Here is a 20,267-nt window from a genome sequence, read left to right on the forward strand (position 1 = left end):
AGAGCCTGTAACCGACAGAGAAGTCGGCCCAGTTCTCCATGAACCCAAACTCTTCCTTCCTGCACCAGCTTCTGAGCCACTTATTTAACTCCCTAAGCTCCCGTTGTCTCTCTCGTGATGCTCGTGGCACTGGTAGTATTTCTGAAAACACTACCTTGGAGGTCCTGGACTTGAGCTTCTCTCCTAGTTCCCTAAAATAATTTTTATGGACCTTCCATCTCCCCGGCTTTGTTATTGGTGCCAATGTACAGATGTTCGAGAATGTGCAATGTTGAATTCCAGCAAGTTACAACATAGCAAATTAATAGGTGTAGCCAGCATCTTACGCAGGCCACTGTACTTTTTTAAAAATCCATGCAGGGAGCATGTGATATTTCCTCCAGGTTTTGGGCCTAAATGTACACAGTCACACAAAGTATGGAACGGTTTGCAAATCTGGTTTCTGGAAGTTAGACAGGGAGTCACAGTGTGATGTGTTTCCCTTTCCACAAACACACTGACAGTTGACTTTGGAAATAATGCAGTATCTGCACCACTAACAGGCCTAATGTCTTTTTGGTGCTAAAATATGTAGAGTCAGAAAAAAACTGTCTAGTATAAAAGACAAGTTGACAAAACTACTATGCTGTTATAGGGTGATGAGGAGGTAGTGACAGCAATAATGAACAGAGCCAATGTACAGTCAAAACATTCAAGAGAACTGCCAGGGACAATTCTGCCTCTGCTGTGGTCAGCTGAGGAGCAGATGGTGCTGCTGCTCTTGGTGCAAGCTCAAAAGCTTCAGATCTAGGGCAAGGTCTAGTGGTGGTGGCTCTGTGTGGGTATAAAAAAACCATTGCAGTGTGCAAGACGTGGCTGTTCAAGCACAAATTTAGAAGTACAGCTCTCCTTCAGCACACGAGGCTTCATCACCTGCTCACATGGAAAAATTGAACTGGCCATCAATGTAAGCAAGAATGTCCACCTGCCCACATTCTAGTAGCCAGGACACCTCTATAAGTAGTACAGTGTTGTTGCCATCATCATCGCCAACATCGTCAGCTACTGGTTCTCCTGCTCTGTCTACTCCTCCTCGTCCTCTTCTTAGGGGCTCATTCTGACGGCCGTACGTTTTGTTCCGCACCTGCAGAATGGGTGCTGACCCATTCATTTCAATGGGGCCGCAAAAGATCCGGACAGCACACTGTGTGCTGTCTGCATCCATTGTTCCATCCGTGGCCCCGCAAGAAACATAGAGCATGTCCTATTCTTGTTCACAATTGCGGACAAGTATAGGCATTTTCTATGAGAGGACCTCCATGTACGGATTGCAAATTGCGGAACTCACACGGGCCAGTATCCGTGTTATGTGGATACACAATTTGCGGATGGCAAAACACATATGGCCGTCTGAATGAGCCCTTATTGTCAGTCCTCCATAACGGAATGAGTGGGCAGGAAAAAAAAATGCACTCCCAGTAATCCGCTTGTGTGCCAACTGAACTTCCACCTGGCCAAGCTGCTGGTGGCGCAGTTACCGTACCAGTGGTGAAGTGGATTCCACTGCTTGTAAGGCAATTGATGGTGTGTGGTCAGCCTGGATGATGGATACCTAGCCTCCATTATTTCTCAAAAAAGACAATGCCTTATACTCTCATGTGACAGAGAAGATGTCCGCTCCTTGGAATTATGTTTGAAAGGCAAGGTGCACTCCACCATCAACACGTGGAGCAGCAATTATGGCCAGGTGTCATTCATGGCCCACCCAGTTAATGCTTTGCATAGCAGTGGTGATGCTGCACCATAGCAATGAGGCCAGGTGCTATTGACATCTCCATGGTTGTGCCTATCTGGTTCCCATAGCAAGCAATTATCCTCCTCCTCCATGTCCTCTTCACTGGACATCTTCCTGTCCCCAACAGAAAAAGGGCAGTGCGTTGCTTCCACTCCTCTTTCATATTTGCAAACCATAGCGTTGCCATGCTGTCTTACAACTGGTGAGCCTTGCCAAGAGAAGCCACAATGCTGGACCTTCCATTCCCTCCCGCTCCAGTACAACTATTTCTTCTAGCTCGAGGCAAAAGAGGTGTAGCTACTGGGATAATTTTTGGGGAATAAATACAGGGCTGAGAACCTCATTCAGTGTCGGAGCTTGGAGCTACATCACCTGCTGGCTGAGGAGAGTTTTATTGTGTGTTTAGCAAGTACCTAGGTGAGGTGACGATTTTGTTTAGTTAGCGCCCAGACGAGCAAGGACTTTTGTTTTGCTGTTTATGTTCTATTTCGATGCCATGGATTTACTCAAGTGACTGTATAAGGCCTCTTGCACGCGACCGTATGGCCTTTTCAGTATTTTGCGGTCTGAAAAAAAAACGGATCCGCAAAAAATATGGATGACGTCTGTGTGCATTCTGTTTTTGCGGAACGGAACAGGTGACCCCTGATAGAACAGTACTATCCTTGTCCGTTATGTTTTATCTTTGAACGGAAAAATGGAAATACGGAAACGGAAGGCATACGGAGTACCTTCTGTTGGTTTTTTTTTGCGGATCCATTGAAATGAATGGTTCCGTATACAGAACGCAAGAAGCCTTACATGGATGTAAAATAAACGGTAGACGTTTAAAATGCTGAATCCTGAAGTCTCTTATTCCTGACACCACCTACAAGTACAGGTCCAGACATCTCGTAAAAAAAAGAAAACCTCTACTGTGATTGGTTGCTTCAGGCAAAAAAGACAGTTTTTTCTTTAAGACCGTTTGATAAATCTGCCAGAAGAAAGCAAAGCAAGGCCTGGAGTGTATGGAGGGTTAGGTCAAGTAATTCTCACTACAGTGGTGTCTAAACTCCATGCACTATAGGAACTTGTGATCAGTGATGGTCAGTTCGCAGTGTTCGCCAGCGAACACATGCGGGCTGCCATCTTTAGTAAGGTAGACTCACCCGTCCGGCGATGCACACGTAAGCCCTTACCTGTGCCGGTCTGAAATCAAATGCAGTCACCGGGAGCAGGCAGTTCCGAGAACAGCCCGATGAAGGCCCCCGGCGGCTGTTCTGCATTTGATTTCAGACCGGCTCTGGGCACAGGCACAGGTAAGGGCTTACCTGTGCATCGCCGGACGGGTGAGTCAAGATGGCAGCTTGCATGTGTTCGCTGGCGAACACCGCGAACTGACCATCACTGCTTGTGATGTCAGAGGGTCACATGACATGGGAAGCCTAGATCCCAAATTTACCATGTAACTGACAGTAAACACCATGATTAGGCTTAGTCATTATTATTTTTATATTACTAATCTTTATGACCACAGCACGTGGGATGTAGATATTACCCTGCTGCTACTTCAAACCCACGTGACTTCCCACAGCAGTTCAGGTGACAATGTGACATCACAAGGTCCCTGCGGCTCGTAGGGGGAAATTTATCAAGACAGTCACTTTCTGCGCTGGTCTTGATATAGTGGCAGTAATTTCGGGCAATATTGATTGCCGGTATTTTCCTATGAGAGCTGTTACTAATGAGCGCTTTAATCAGTCCATGGGACTGATATGCAAATGAGCTCCTAGCAAGCGCTGCCTCTAATGCCACCAGATGTAAGGCAGCTCTCCTATAAGTCAATGTTCGACCCTTTAAATAGGCCTTGAGACATGTCTAATAAATAAGCCAGCACCTCAGAAATGTGAGAGAGGCTGTAGGACCTTTGATGATGTCACAGTCATGTGATTAGATACATGGGAGGGATGTAAATGTTAGTGGCTGTAGGACCTTTGATGATGTCACAGTCATGTGATTAGATACATGGGAGGGATGTAAATGTTAGTGGCCGTAGGACCTTTGATGATGTCACAGTCATGTGATTAGATACATGGGAGGGATAGAAATGATAGTGGTTGTAGGACCTTTGATGTCACAGTCATGTGATTAGATACATGGGAGGGATAGAAATGTTAGTGGTTGTAGGACCTTTGATGATGTCACAGTCATGTGAGCAATTACATAGGAGGGACAGAAATGTTAGTGGTTGTAGGACCTTTGATGATGTCACAGTCATGTGATTAGATACATGGGAGGGATAGAAATGTTAGTGGTTGTAGGACCTTTGATGATGTCACAGTCATGTGATTAGATACATGGGAGGGATAGAAATGTTAGTGGTTGTAGGACCTTTGATGATGTCACAGTCATGTGAGCAATTACATAGGAGGGACAGAAATGTTAGTGGTTGTAGGACCTTTGATGATGTCACAGTCATGTGATTAGATACATGGGAGGGATAGAAATGTTAGTGGTTGTAGGACCTTTGATGATGTCACAGTCATGTGATTAGATACATGGGAGGGATAGAAATGTTAGTGGTTGTAGGACCTTTGATGATGTCACAGTCATGTGAGCAATTACATAGGAGGGACAGAAATGTTAGTGGTTGTAGGACCTTTGATGATGTCACAGTCATGTGATTAGATACATGGGAGGGATAGAAATGTTAGTGGTTGTAGGACCTTTGATGATGTCACAGTCATGTGATTAGATACATGGGAGGGATAGAAATGTTAGTGGTTGTAGGACCTTTGATGATGTCACAGTCATGTGATCAGGTACATCACACACGACCATTACAGGACTGTGCTTTTTGCTTGAATTCAGTGGAAGAGAGAAAAGCCAGGGTTTACACATAGGACTGTATGGTAAAGTGGCTGCAGGAATGTTTTTACATGGGACTGTTTTTCGGAAGGGGCTGTAGCGATTTTACATAGGACTGTATTTTGGATGAGAGAGTGAAGGGATGTTTTTACATGGGACTGTATGTTGGGGGGGGGGGCTTTTAGATCTCGTAGACTGCAGAGTCAGTGATGGGAATTCCAGCTGTAGTTAGTGAGTCGGATCATTAGATTCATCTCAGTAACAAGATCCGACTCGTCCCGCTCCCAAACATCTATTTATTTAAAGGGGTATTCTCATCTTGAACACTGGGGTATATCGCTAGTCCCATAGAAATGAATGGGAAGTGCACTGCGCAAGCGCAGCCACCGCTCTATTCACTTCTATGAGGATGATAGAAATAGCTGAGCCAGCGCTCGGCTATTTTTAGTAGTTCTATAGAAATGAATGGAGGGCAGCCGCACATGCCCACTTTGTGGGGTCAATTCTAAACATAGGTGCAGGTCCCAGAGGTTGGACCGGCACCTATCAGGGATTGGAGGCATATCCTAGCGATATGGGAATAACCCTTTAATACGAGACAGACGGCCCTTCCCTCCCCCCTTGTAAGGTGTGTATTGTGTATGTATTATGTGTGTATTATTTGTGTATTATGTATGTATTGTGTGTATTATGTATGTATTATGTGTATATTATTTGTGTATTGTGTGTGTATTATGTGTGTATTATGTATGTATTGAGTATTATGTATGTATTGTGTTGTGTGTGTATTAGGGGTGCACCGAAATTCCGGCGGCCGAAAATATCGGCCGAAAATGAGCCTAATCCATTTCGGCCGATATTTGTACATATCGGCAGAAAATAGCGAGGAGGGACTGGGAGGAGGAGCTGGGGGCCGGTGCGTTCACTGTGCCCCCTCTGCAGTAGAACATTCAATATAGCCACATCCTACTCACAGGGCTGTTATCTTAATGCTGGCCGGCCGGGCAGACGAGCGGCAGCGTCACGACTGACGTCATGTGCCCGGCCTACTTTCTGAATGAAGGAGGCGGCGCAGGCATGTGACGTCAGTCGTGACGCTGCCGCTCGTCTGCCCGGCCGGCCAGCATTAAGATAACAGCCCTGTGAGTATGATGTAGCTGTATTGAATGTTCTACTGCAGAGGGGCCTCATGAATAGAATCCTTATTAATTGTACACATTTTATAACTACTGGAGCTGGGGGCCGGAGCACAGTGACCGCACCGGCCCCCAGCTCCTCCTCCCAGTCCCTCCCCGCTATTTTCTATTAATTGTACAATGGGGGGGGGGCTGTGGATGGCACTGTTATGGGGTGGGTGGGGGTCTGTGGATGGCACTGTTATGAGGTGGGGGGGTCTGTGGATGGCACTGTTATGGGGTGGGTGGGGGTCTGTGGATGGCACTGTTATGGGGTGGGTGGGTAATATGATTTATTAAATTCATGAAAAACAATTATTAATAAAATCATTAAAAAAAAAAGTATTTTAAAAGTATTTGGGCAAAAAGGCAGTTTCGGTTTCGGTTTCGGTCAAGGGGCATCCTGAATTTTCGGTTCCGGACCAGAATTTTCATTTCGGTGCACCCCTAGTGTGTATTATGTATGTATTGTGTGTGTATTATGTATGTATTGTGTGTCAATGCCGGCTGTCTACATATAAAGAAGCCATGGTCTATTCTCCTGGATCAGCCGGTTCAGATCTGGAGAATTTTGGATACAATTTATCCACATTTAGTACATTTTAGTTTTACGGTTATAACACGTGTAGTTGTTGGGCTAACGATGTGTTTTTTGCTGTGTGTTTTTTTTTCTTTACTTTGGTCAATGCAGGTTTATTTTTGTCTGCTATTCATATAGCATTACCCTAAAATATTCCATCCACTTTAAAATATTACAAATTTTTATGCCTATTTATCCCCCCCCCCTTATAATATAATTTATTTTCTTAACTTTTTTGTTACATATGGGTTATTCTTTTAAATATTGATATTAAAGGCTATGTTTTAGATGGTGGTAGTCTGTGATATTTACATCTTTTATGAGGTAATTGGGTCAGCACGAGGGTTCAGACAGTGATTGCTGGCCTTTTAGGGACAGGATTTTTGTATATTTTTTTTTACCTAATTTATATTTTACACCCTTACAACCAAGCTCCATAAATGTAAGGCGCTTGGTGCTAGGCTTTAGTCCGGAGTGTTGTCCATATACAGTGTGGAATTAAAGCACCTGTTCCTGCAATCTAGCAGGAGCAAGCCGGGTCCCCAGATGTCAATGACGGCCAGGAACCCCGAAGAGAAGACAGAAGGCTTGTATTACCTCCTCTGCCTTTTCCTTTCCTCACTGCAGAGCTCAGTGAACAGAAGTGGCTATGCTGCTTCCTCTGTTGGCTCCCATGATCGCAGGGTATCTCTGTCATAAGAGAGCTGTAGGGTCTTAGCACACCCTGGTCAGCACTGCCTGTGTGCAATGCCCCCACAGGGGGTTGTTTTCCTCTTTGACCTGGGCTGGATGCACCGGTTACAGTGGAAATACACTGCTTGTCATGCAGGAGCGCACAGCATTACTGACAGCTATAGTCGTGGATGAAGCATGGACTGTGCCATCACAGATATACCATGGACGTGTGAATGAGGCCTTATATTGGGCTGAAAGATGAGAATGGACTGCTGTATGTGGTACACTGCCATGTGTGTCCTCTGTAATGTGGTATATAGCAGGGGCGACTAACTGACTGATATATCATATTATGATCAGCGATGTTGTATATATGACACCAAAAAAGTAATCTCCATTGTACGCTCTCAGTAGTCCTCTATAATTCCCAATTCCTGAATCAGTTTTCTTCATGAAAGATGTTCTTCTGTATGCAATTGTCCTCTCAATCCTCCATGTTTCCCTCAGGTTTTTTAGGTGCAGGATTCTTGTTTTGAAAGACAATGGTCCTTTCCATCAAGGACCCACCAAGGATGGAGAAGGACAGAGACCACATGGCTGCGAGGATATTAGACCTCACCCTGGAGATCATCTCCTTGATAACTGGAGAGGTGAGAGTCTCACATGACATCACTCTTATCTCTAGTAATAAACCAGGGAAATGTCTGGAAAGGTGAAGGATTTTTAGAATCTCTGTAGTGATCGGCGTCTCCCCATACACAGGATTACACAGTAGTGAAGAAGTCATCTGGTGAGTGTGTGACACCCCGTGTGTCAGGAGGACGGAGCAGGACCCAGAGCCCCATCACCGAGCCTCCACCTCATTCCCTGATACATGAGCAGAAGATCCTAGAACTTACCACCAGGATCACTGAGCTGCTGAGCGGAGAGGTGAGCGCTGCTGGGAATGCTGGGACATTATACAATAACGCCAAGGGAGGGGTCTGGTAATGACTGTGTCCTTGTGTTGTCAGGTTCCTATAAGGTGTCAGGATGTCACTGTCTATTTCTCCATGGAGGAGTGGGAGTATTTAGAAGGACACAAGGATCTGTACAAGGACGTCATGATGGAGAATCGCCAGTCCCTCACATCACCGGGTAAGAGGAGACCTTCCATGACTGTAGAGGAGAGAACAGTTCTGAGAGTCAGATTCCTCCATCATCTGATCATCACATATAGACAATGTATTCAGTCACTGTGTGAATTTCCTATTGGTTAATGAAGAGGGTCCAGCGTCTGGAGAACATAATAAAACTTTAGGCTTTATGATATATCCACATAATATTACACAGACACAATCACTTACTTGTTTCAGGCCAACTATGGGGCCCTTAGTCCCATCATTTTCCATACACAGTGCATGTAATAGTATAAAACAAGAATGCAGACAATTGTGATTTCCCATAGACATAGGTGCATTAAGTACAACTCAGAGGACCACATATTGTGCATAAGTTTATACAGGTACCACCCCAAGCTGTCATGTGACCTCTGTAAACTCTATGGACCAGATAACTACACTGAACAAAAATATAAACGCAACACATTCGGTTTTGCTCCCATTTTGCATGAGCTGAACTCAAAGATCTGAAACATTTTCCACATACACAAAAGACCCATTACTCTCAAATATTGTTCTCAAATCTGTCTAAATCTGTGTTAGTGAGCACTTCTCCTTTGCCTAGATAATCCATCCCACCTCACAGGTGTGGTATATCAAGGTGCTGATTAGACAGCATGAATATTGCACAGGTGTGCCTTAGACTGCCCACAATAAAAGGCCACTCTGAAATGTGCACATTTTTGCTTTATTGGGCGGGTGGTCAGAAAACCAGTCAGTATCTGGTGTGGCCACCATTTGCCTCGCGCAGTGCAACACATCTCTGTCACACAGAGTAGATCAGGTTGTTGATTGTGGCCTGTGGAATGTTGGTCCACGCCTCTTCAATAGCTGTGCGAAGTTGCAGAATATTGGCAGGAACTGGAACACGCTGTCGTATACGCCGATCCAGAGCGTCCCAAACATGCTCAATGGGTGACATGTCCGGGGAGTATGCTAGCCATGCAAGAACTGGGATGTTTTCAGCTTCCAGGAATTGTGTACAGATCCCTGCAATATGGGGGCCGTGCATTATCATGCTACAACATGAGGAGATGGTCGTGGATGAATGGCAGAACAATGGGCCTCAGGATCTCCTCACGGTATCTCTGTGCATTCAAAATGTCATCAATAAAATGCACCTGTGTTCGTTGTTCATAACATATGCCTGTCCATGCCATAACCCCACCGCCACCATGGGCCACTGGATCCACAACGTTGACGTTAGCAAACCGCTCACCCACACAACGCCACGCACGCTGTCTGCCATCTGCCCTGAACAGTGAAAATCGGGACTCATCCGTGAACAGAACGCCTCTCCAACGTGCCAGACGCCATCAAATGTGATCATTTGCCCACTCAAGTCTGTTACGATGACGAACTGCAGTCAGGTCCAGACCACGATGAGTACGACGAGCATGCAGATGAGCTTCCCTGAGACGGTTTCTGACAATTTGTGCAGAAATTCTTTGGTTAAGCAAACCGATTGTCCGGGTGGCTGTTCTCAGACGATCATGGAGGTGACATGCTGGTGTGGAGGTCCTGGGCTGGTGTGGTTACACGTGGTCTGCGGTTGTGCGGCCGGTTGGATGTTCTGCCAAATTCTCTGAAACGCCTTTGGAGACGGCTTATGGTAGAGAACTGAACATTGCGTGGGCAACAGCTCTAGTAGACATTCCTGCAGTCGGCATGCCAATTGCACGCTTCCTCAAACGTTGCAACATCTGTGGCATTGTGCTGTGTGATCAAACTGCACATTTCAGAGTGGACTTTTATTGTGGGCAGTCTAAGGCACACCTGTGCAATATTCATGTCTAATCAGCACCTTGATATGCCACACCTGTGAGGTGGGATGGATTATCTCGGCAAAGGAGAAGCGCTCACTAACACAGATTTAGACAGATTTGAGAACAATATTTGAGAATATTGGGTCTTTTGTGTCTGTAGAAAATGTTTCAGATCTTTGAGTTCAGCTCATACAAAATTGGAGCAAAACCAAAAGTGTTGCGTTTATATTTTTGTTCAGTGTAGAATCATGGCTTCTGAGCAGTAGATCTTGCTGTCTAAACAGTGATCTGCTACTCAGAAGACACGATTCTGTAGCCATGATCGGTGGTGCCTGGACAGGTGACAGGATAACCCGATGAAATAGCATTTCGGCGGCACATTTAGACGGTCAGATGACTGGGAACAAACGTTTGCAGAAAGGGTCGTTCCCGATAATCTGGACTGTTATTGGTTGTGTCAAAATGCACCTTAAGGCTACCAGGATATTGACATGTATTAAGCAAGGCATGGACTTGCCAGGCAGGAACGTAGTACTACCACTTTACAAAGCTTTGGGGTGCCCTCATCTGGAATATGCAGTTCAGTTCTGGGCACCAGTCCATAGAAAGGATGCCTTGGAGCTGGAAAAAGTACAAAGGAGAGCAACTACACGGATAAGGGGCATGGAGGGTCTTACTTATGAGGAAAGATTAAAAGAATTTCATTTATTTAGTCTTAAGAAGAGACGTCTAAGGGGGGACATGATTAACCTTTACAAATATATAAATGGGCCATACAAAAAAAGTGGTGAAAAACTGTTCTATGTAAAATCCCCTCAAAAGACAAGGGGGCGCTGCCTCCGACTGGAGAAGAAAAAGTTCAGACTCCAGAGGCGTCAAAGCTTCTTCACCATAAGAACTGTGAATCTGTGGAACAGACACCTCAGGGCGTGGTCACAGCAGGAACAGTGGACAGTTTTAAAAATGGCTTATATGAATTCTTAAAAGTAAATGACGTTAAGAGTCCATTCACACGTCCGTAGTGCATTGCAGATACGCAATACACCCGGCCGGCACCACTATAGAAATGCCATGTTCTATTTTTTCCCGGAGCTGCGGACCGGAAGATCGGCAGCGCGCTCCCGAAATGCGGATGCGGACAGCACACTGTGTGCTGTCCGGATCCATTCCTGCCCCATAGAGAATGAATGGGTCTGCACCGGATGCGGACCCATTATTACAGACGTGTAAATGGAGCCTAATGCTTATGACATTCCTTGGTTGAACTTGATGGACCTATGTCTTTTTTTTTAACTGCATTAACTATGTTTCTGGCTAAACCACTCAAAGGACTCACAGCGCCACTTTAGTGCACATATCGGTGGGAGGAAGAAGAAGGGTTCTAACATGACCCTGAGAGGAAGTCGGGGGGGGGGGGGGCTTGCCCTGACAGACAGCCTGGATGAGCCAATCAGTGCTGCAGCAGGCAGGGAGTTGCCCGAGCAGAACTCCAATCTGTGCTGGGCTGTGAATGAGGGTGGTTGGGTCTTACAGTGTCTGCCAGGAAAACGATCTTAGAGAGTCAAGGAGAGTGAAAAAACAATCAGGGACAGTCAGAAATCAATGAAGCTTATTGCCAGGGAGAGTGAAGGGAAAGTTTAGTATTGCAAATAAGAATTGTGTGTTGTGTACAATAGAGAGAAGCAGGGCAGCTGAGAGACAGGGAAACAGGAGACAGGACCTATGGCTGTGCCTGCTATCAGAAGTGCAGGTGCACATCAAAAGCAACTACCTACAAGCAAATACTTTCATTTTGTTTCCCCATCTTCACAGAAATCCTTTTTAGTTTTTTATGGGGGTGGTCAAAATCTAATTAAAGGGCTTCTGTCACCCCACTAAAGTGTTTTTTTGGGCTAGTGAAATTAGTTATATTGCGATATATGACAATATAATTGTGTTACTTACTTTGATCCAGCAGTTTCTGCAAAAAACGAAATTTTAATATATGTAAATTCGGTCTCTACCAGCAAGTAGGGCGGCTACTTGCTGGTAGCTGCTGCAGAAATCCGCCCCCTCGTCGTGTTGATTGACAGGGCCAGCCGGGATCTCCTCCTCCGGCCAGCCCTGTCGGCATTTCAAAAATCGCGCGCCTGTGTTGATTCGGCGCAGGCGCTCTGAGATGAGGAGGCTCGTCTCCTCAGCACTCCCTCAGTGCGCCTGCGCCGATGACGTCTTCTATTTCGGTGATGTCATATTCTAGGTTCTCCAAAGTAGCCACCTTTTGCTTTGATTACTGCTTTGCACACTCTTGGCATTCTCTTGATGAGCTTCAAGAGGTAGTCACCTGAAATGGTTTTCACTTCACAGGTGTGCCCTGTCAGGATTAATAAGTGGGATTTCTTGCCTTATAAATGGGGTTGGGACCATCAGTTGCGTTGTGGAGAAGTCAGGTGGATACACAGCTGATAGTCCTACTGAATAGACTGTTAGAATTTGTATTATGGCAAGAAAAAAGCAGCTAAGTAAAGAAAAACGAGTGGCCATCATTACTTTAAGAAATGAAGGTCAGTCAGTCCGAAAAATTGGGAAAACTTTGAAAGTGTCCCCAAGTGCAGTCGCAAAAACCATCAAGCGCTACAAAGAAACTGGCTCACATGCGGACCGCCCCAGGAAAGGAAGACCAAGAGTCACCTCTGCTGCGGAGGAGAAGTTCATCCGAGTCACCAGCCTCAGAAATCGCAGGTTAACAGCAGCTCAGATTAGAGACCAGGTCAATGCCACACAGAGTTCTAGCAGCAGACACATCTCTAGAACAACTGTTAAGAGGAGACTGTGTGAATCAGGCCTTCATGGTAGAATATCTGCTAGGAAACCACTGCTAAGGACAGGCAACAAGCAGAAGAGACTTGTTTGGGCTAAAGAACACAAGGAATGGACATTAGACCAGTGGAAATCTGTGCTTTGGTCTGATGAGTCCAAATTTGAGATCTTTGGTTCCAACCACCGTGTCTTTGTGCCATGCAGAAAAGGTGAACGGATGGACTCTACATGCCTGGTTCCCACCGTGAAGCATGGAGGAGAAGGTGTGATGGTGTGGGGGTGCTTCGCTGGTGACACTGTTGGGGGTTTATTCAAAATTGAAGGCATACTGAACCAGCATGGCTACCACAGCATCTTGCAGCGGCATGCTATTCCATCCAGTTTGCGTTTAGTTGGACCATCATTTATTTTTCAACAGGACAATGACCCCAAACACACCTCCAGGCTGTGTAAGGGCTATTTGACCATGAAGGAGAGTGATGGGGTGCTGCGCCAGATGACCTGGCCTCCACAGTCACCGGACCTGAACCCAATCTAGATGGTTTGGGGTGAGCTGGACCGCAGAGTGAAGGCAAAAGGGCCAACAAGTGCTAAGCATCTCTGGGAACTCCTTCAAGACTGTTGGAAGACCATTTCAGGTGACTACCTCTTGAAGCTCATCAAGAGAATGCCAAGAGTGTGCAAAGCAGTAATCAAAGCAAAAGGTGGCTACTTTGAAGAACCTAGAATATGACATATTGTCAGTTGTTTCACACTTTTTTGTTATGTATATAATTCCACATGTGTTAATTCATAGTTTTGATGCCTTCAGTGTGAATCTACAATTTTCATAGTCATGAAAATAAAGAAAACTCTTTGAATGAGAAGGTGTGTCCAAACTTTTGGTCTGTAATGTATATATTTGTAGTGGAGATGAGTGGTACCCAGTGGGGTCTTCTGCTGTTGTAGCCCACCTTTCTTTTCCATTCTGACATTCAGTTTGAAGTTCAGGAGATTGTCTTGACCAGGACCACAACCCTACATGCATTGAAGCAACTGCCATGTCATTGGTTGACTAGATAATCGCATTAATGACAAATAGAACAGGTGTTCCTAATAAATCTTTAGGTGAGTGTATATATATATACACACACGTGATTACTGAAGCAATCTACCTGTGTGTGTTAAGTTGAAACTGAGAATCATGCCTCAATTGTCTATTCTCCAGTTATGTATTTTCAGTTTCCACATGGTCAAAATTTTATTTTTTTGGCCTTGTTAAATGTAATTAACGTGGGCAGGCAAACACAAACATAGGCACCACTGCTCTATTAAACTATTAACACTGTGTGTGTTTAAACATCATCTGCCCCCGATCAGGGACAATTCTTTTAAAGCTTTGGAAAATTAAAAAGCATGAGACATGTGCCGGCGTGATGTGTTTTTAAACGCACTGTTCTTTAACGCAGTGAAATGTGCATTTACCCACAGATATATCTGTCAGTGACATCATTTTCTATTGCTGTCATAGCGTGTCAAAGCTTGGGGAGGGAAGGAGGGGGAATCATAAAAAAATAAAAGAAATCTTAAGTCCTAGGACGCTAGAGGAGCAACTTTGTTCAGTCCGAACTTTTTCAAAAAAATTCGGCGAGTTGGACCCAAAACGGATCTTGACTTCGCTAATCACTAATTATAATACATACAGACCTATAATTGTACATAGTAGCCCATATATCACGTCACCAGGTAGAGGTTGTGGCTCCTATGTAGACTGTGCCCGGTCTTATTACAATTGTATATACCTAATGTAATATCTGTACAGATTACACATGACACATTATCCCAGAATGCTGACCTACTGAATTGTTAGGCCACCCAATAGCCAGTTTATCCCTGTGGAAAAGTCTACCACTTCTAAGGAGCCCAAAATCTAAAATCCACTCCTGCCTGTAGGAATGTGTCCACTTCAGGCTACCATGCTGCATTTGCTTCAACTGCATTTCCATGTGGAAACTGAAAATACGTAACTGGAGAATGGAAGTTTACATACACTATATAAAAAGACACATATGTATGTTTTTCTCAATATCGGACATGAAATCAGAATAAACCTTTCCTGTTTTTGGTCAGTTAGGATTACCATAATTATTATTATTTGCCAAATGCCAGAATCATGAGAGAGAAAGAATGTTGTAAGGCATTTTTATTACTTTCTAAAATGTCAAAAGTTTACATACATTTCATTAATATTTGGTACCATTGCCCTTAAACTGTATGATCTGGGTCAAATGTTTTGGATATCCTTCCACAAGCTGCTCACAATAGTTGGTCAGAATTTGGGCCCATTCCTCCTGACAAAACTGGTGTAACTGAGCCATGTTTGTTGGTCGCCTTGCTCGCACCTGCCTTTTCAGCTTTGCCCATAAATTTTCAATTGGATTGAGATCAGGGCTTTGTGATGGCCACTCCAAAACATTGACTTTGTTATCCTTAAGCCACTTTGTAACCAGTTTGGCAGTATGCTTCGGTTCTTTATCCATTTGGAAGACCCATTTCCGCCCAAGTTTTAACTTTCTGGCTGATGTCTTGAGATGTTGCTTCAGTATTTCCACATAATCTTCTTTCCTCCTCTATTTTGTAAAGTGCACCAGTCCCTCCTGCAGCAAAACAACCCCACAACATGATGCTGCCACCCCCGTGTTTCACAGTTGGGATGGTGTTCTTAGGCTTCCAAGCTTCTCCCTTTTTCCTCCAAATGTAACGATGGTCATTATGGCCAAGGCCAAAAAGTTGAATTTTTGTTTCGGCAGACCTCAAGACATGTCTCCAAAAATGTAGGTCTTTGTACCTGTGTGCATTTGCAAACATTAATCTGTCTTTTTTATGTTTCTTTGGGAGTAATGGCTTCTTCCTGGCAGAGTGGCCTTTCAGCCCATGTTGATACAGTACTCGTTTCCCTGTGGATATTGACACAATCTTACCAGCTTCCGCCATCATCTTCACAAGGTCTTTTGCTCTTGGGTTGATATGTACATGTCGGACCAAAGCACGTTAATCTCTGGGCCACAGAAACCGTCTCCTTCTTGAGCGGCATGATGGCTGGACATTCCCATCTTGTTTGTACTTGCGTATAATTGTTTGTACAGATGAACGAGGCACCTTCAGGTATCTTGAAATTGCACCCAAGGTTGAGCCAGACTTGTGCAAGTCCACAACTCTCTTCCTGATATCTTGGCTCATTTCTTTAGACTTTCCCATGATGCTACACAAAGAATCAGTGTGTTTCAGGTGTGCATTTAAATACATCCACAGGTATGTCTCTAATTAACTCAGATGTTGCCAACAAACCTAACAGAAGCTTCCAAACACATGACATCATCATATGGGCAGTCCAGAATTGTTTAAAGGCATAGTAATCTTAGTGTATGTAAACTTTTGACATTGCAGAAAGTAATAAAAATGCCTTAAAACATTCTCTTGTAATTACGGTAATCCTAATTGACCAAAAACAGGAAAGGTTTATTCTGATTTCATGTCAGATATTGCGAAAAACATGCATATGTGTCTTTTTATATAGTGTATGTAAACTTCTGGTTTCAACTGTAATTACTGAAGTTGTGCATTAGGTTCTCATCTGTGCTAGTTATTTCCTTCGATATGCTTTGCTAGAGGAGCAGAACAACGAAAATAACGGAAGTGCTGGATTTGGTACATAACCGAGATTAACTCACATGACCAGACTCTATTGACTACAATGAAGTCCATTCAGTTTCTGTTCGGGATCCTGTTTCTTTTTATTTAATTTTTTATTTTACCGGACAAAAAAGTCCTGCATGCAGCACTTTTTAACAGTTTTTTTTTTTTTTTAAACGAAATCTATGATGGAGCCTCCAACACAGATGTGAAAAAACCCATTAATGGTTTTCTTCTATCTCCTATATACAGTGTACTTGTTTCCTGGCTTACTATTGTATCATTAAAGCTTAATTTAACTTATTTTATAAAAATTCTTTATTTAGAGTATTTGTATTATTTTTTTCCAGGTGAAGATAGGATGAGCCACTCCCATGGACATCTCCGTTTATCTCCCTATCATGAAGTAGAAGATAATAATACCACAGAAGATAATTCAATAACTCCTAATGTACCCTTAGTCCTTCACAATGGAGATCTGTCCACCGATACCGCTGGTCTCAAGAAACCTTTATCAAATCTGGTTGGCAAAACAAGAATGAAACAGAAAGGCGGGAAAATATTTCCATGTGAGAAACATTTTAAAAAGAAATCTAATCTTTTCTTGCATCAGAGAAATCATGAAGCTAAAAGGCCATTTTCATGCTCTGAATGTGGAAAATGTTTTACTAGGAAATTCCTTCTAGTTGCACATCAGAGAAGTCACACAGGGGAGAAGCCTTTTTCATGTCCTGAATGTGGAAAATGTTTTAGTCGGAAATCATATCTTGTGAACCATTTAAGAATCCACTTAGGGGAGATGCTATTTTCATGTACAGAATGTGGCAAATGTTTTAGTCAGAAAGCAAATCTTGTGAGCCATCTAAGAGTCCACCTAGCTGAGAAGCCATTTTCATGTTTAGATTGTTGGAAATGTTTTAGTAAGAGTTCATTTCTTTTTTACCATTGGATCACTCACAACAGAGAGAAAACCCTTCCATGTTCAGAATTTGAAACAGGTTTTGCCCATAACATGGCTCTTCTCAATCATCCGATAAATCCCAAAAAAGAGAAGCCATTTCTGTGTTCAGAATGTGGGAAATGTTTTAGTCACAAAATGGATTTTGTTAGACATCAGAGAACTCACACAGGGGAGAAGCCATTTTTATGTCCTGAATGTGACAAGTGCTTTAGTCGGAAATCATCTCTTGTGGAACATGTCAAAATTCACACAGGAGAGAGGCCATATTTATGCTCAGAATGTGGGAAGTGTTTTAGTCAAAAATCAGACCTTGAGAGACACCAGAGAACTCACACAGGAGAGAAGCCATTTTTATGTCCTGAATGTGGGAAAGCTTTCCGTCAGAAATCAAATCTTGGGGAACATCTAAAATTTCACACGGGGGAGAAGCCATTTTCATGCTCAGAATGTGGAAAACGTTATACCCTTAAATCAAATCTAGTTTATCATCTGAGAACTCACAAAAGAGAGAAGCCATTTTCATGCTCAGAATGTGGGAAATATTTTAGTCAAAAATTGGATCTTGATAGACATCGGAGAACTCACACAGGTGAGAAACCATTTTTATGTCCTGAGTGCGGGAAATGTTTTAGTTGGAAATCATCTCTTGCAGAGCATCTAAGAATTCACACAGGAGAGAAGCCGTTTTCATGCTCAGAATGTGGGAAATGTTTTAGCCTGAGATCAGGTCTTGCTACACATCAGAAAACTCACACAGGAGAGAAGCCGTTTTCATGCTCAGAATGTGGGAAATGTTTTAGCTTGAGATCAGGTCTTGTTAGACATCAGAGAACTCACACAGGAGAGAAACCATTGTAATGATCAGATAGAGAAACCATTGTAATGATCAGATAGAGAATCCATTGTAATGATCAGATAGAGAATCCATTGTAATGATCAGAAAGAGAAACCATTGTAATGATCAGATAGAGAAACCATTGTAATGATCAGATAGAGAAACCATTGTAATGATCAGATAGAGCAGTGTTTCCCAACCAGTGTGCCTCCAGCTGTTGCAAAACTACAACTCCCAGCATGCCCGCACAACCAAAGGCTGTCTGGGCATGCTGGGAGTTGTAGTTTTGCAACAGCTGGAGGCACACTGGTTGGGAAACACTGAGATAGAGAAACCATTGTAATGATCAGATAGAGAAACTATTGTAATGATCAGATTGTAGGAAATATGGCAGGTGTGGAGCTTCATTGTAGGACCTGTGCCTAATTATGTATTTTGTTGTATACAAAACATTATATGACACAAACCCTTTATCTGTTTTCTATCTCTTTTATACAGTGTAAGTTTTCCTGTCTTTTACTATTGTCTCAATAAAGTTTAAATGCTGAACCCCTCAGAACCCCAAATACAAATTAAGAAGGTCGAGCATCTGCACGTTCCTCTTCATTCATTACTATGGGACCTGTCAGAAATAGCCGAGTGTAATTCTCAGCTATCTCCGTTATTGCAGTGTATGGTTAAAACCTCAATGATCAAACTCATTTTCATTTTCATTTTTTTTCTCTCTGTCTCCCAAGAGCCATAACTTTTTCAATTTTCCAATCACAAAACCATATGAGGGCTTTTTTTTTGCAGGGCAAGGTTTTTTTTAATTTTTTTATCTTACCTTCTACTGGAAAATGGGGAAATATTTTTTGTGGGGTGAAACTGAAAAAAAAGAGGAAAAAACACAATTCAACCATGTTTTTTTTTCAGGTTTTGTATTTACTATGTTCATTGTGCACTGCAAATGATATGACAAACTTAGGCCTCATGCACACAAACGTATTTTCTTTCAGTTTTTTTTTGCTGTACGTATACGGAACAATTCATTTCAATGGGTCTGCAAAAAAAAACTGAAGTTACTCCGTGTACATTCTGTTTCCTTATGGCCTTATGGCATACGAACGTTTTTGTTTCCGTTCCGTTTTTTGAGTTCCGTATACGAAACTATTTCAATGGATCCGCAAAAAAAACAAAAGGTACTCCTTCCGTATTTCTGTTCCGTTCAAAGATAGAACATGTCCTATTATTGTTTGCATAATGGACAAGGATAGGACTGTTCTATCAGGGGCCAGCTGTTCCATTCCGCAAAAAAACAGAATGCACACGAACGTCATCCGTATTTTTTGCAGGTCTGTTTTTTGAGGACTGTATTTCCGTTCCACAAAAAAATAGAACATGTCCTATTAGTGTCCGCATTACGGACAAGGATAGTACTGTTCTATTTGGGGCAAGCTGTTCCGTTCCGCAAAATACGGAATGCACACAGACGTCATCCATATTTTTTTCGGATCTGTTTTTTTCGGACTGCAAAATACATATGGTCATGTGCATGAGGCCTTATTCTGTTTGTCAGTATGATTAAGGCAATACCAAATTTATATCTTGTAGTTATTATTACATGTTACTACTAGTGGGAGCACTATTTTTCCTGAAGTACTGTATTTGGGGACATTGAGGTGCACAATGGGCACACTATTGGTGGTGGCGGCAGCCAAATGTCAATGGAATTAATGTCAATGGAATGTCAAATGAAGATGTCAATGGAATTAATATATATCTAGTGCTGTATCTTCCTGTATGGCCAGGCAGCAGGCTGACAGTAGGACTGGCTTGGTGCTGTTGTCTGTGTCTCACCTCCTCAGCTCCATCCTTTATATCTTAATTGGAAATAACTGGGGGGGGAGGCCAAAACATTGCAGCTGGCACTGGCCACTGCAGCGGGCAGGTTCTGTGGAGATATTTTGTCTCCTCAGGCAGTATATTGTTCTCCACTTTGGTATTTGGTGCTGTTGTGGTGCTGCACTGTGGTATTAGGCAG

General features: G+C 43.3%; 1 protein-coding gene and 1 long non-coding RNA gene across 2 annotated transcripts in view; both read left to right on the forward strand.

Moving 5' to 3' along the window:
• LOC122934791 (gastrula zinc finger protein XlCGF26.1-like) overlaps positions 1-18,416 on the forward strand; it is a 39,124-nt gene extending 20,708 nt beyond the window's left edge. The window contains exon 3 of the mRNA XM_044290494.1: positions 16,799-18,416. Within this exon, the coding sequence (XP_044146429.1) occupies positions 16,799-18,267 (1,469 nt within the window). The 3' untranslated portion in view covers positions 18,268-18,416. The remainder of the gene's footprint in view (positions 1-16,798) is intronic.
• Positions 4,597-7,862, forward strand: LOC122934845. The gene is made up of 3 exons (XR_006388701.1): positions 4,597-4,665; positions 7,559-7,701; positions 7,814-7,862. It is a non-coding gene; the product is annotated as an uncharacterized LOC122934845 (long non-coding RNA).
• Positions 18,417-20,267: the final 1,851 nt, after the last annotated feature.

This window comes from Bufo gargarizans, chromosome 4 (assembly GCF_014858855.1).
Source record: "Bufo gargarizans isolate SCDJY-AF-19 chromosome 4, ASM1485885v1, whole genome shotgun sequence".
Lineage (NCBI taxonomy): Eukaryota > Metazoa > Chordata > Amphibia > Anura > Bufonidae > Bufo > Bufo gargarizans.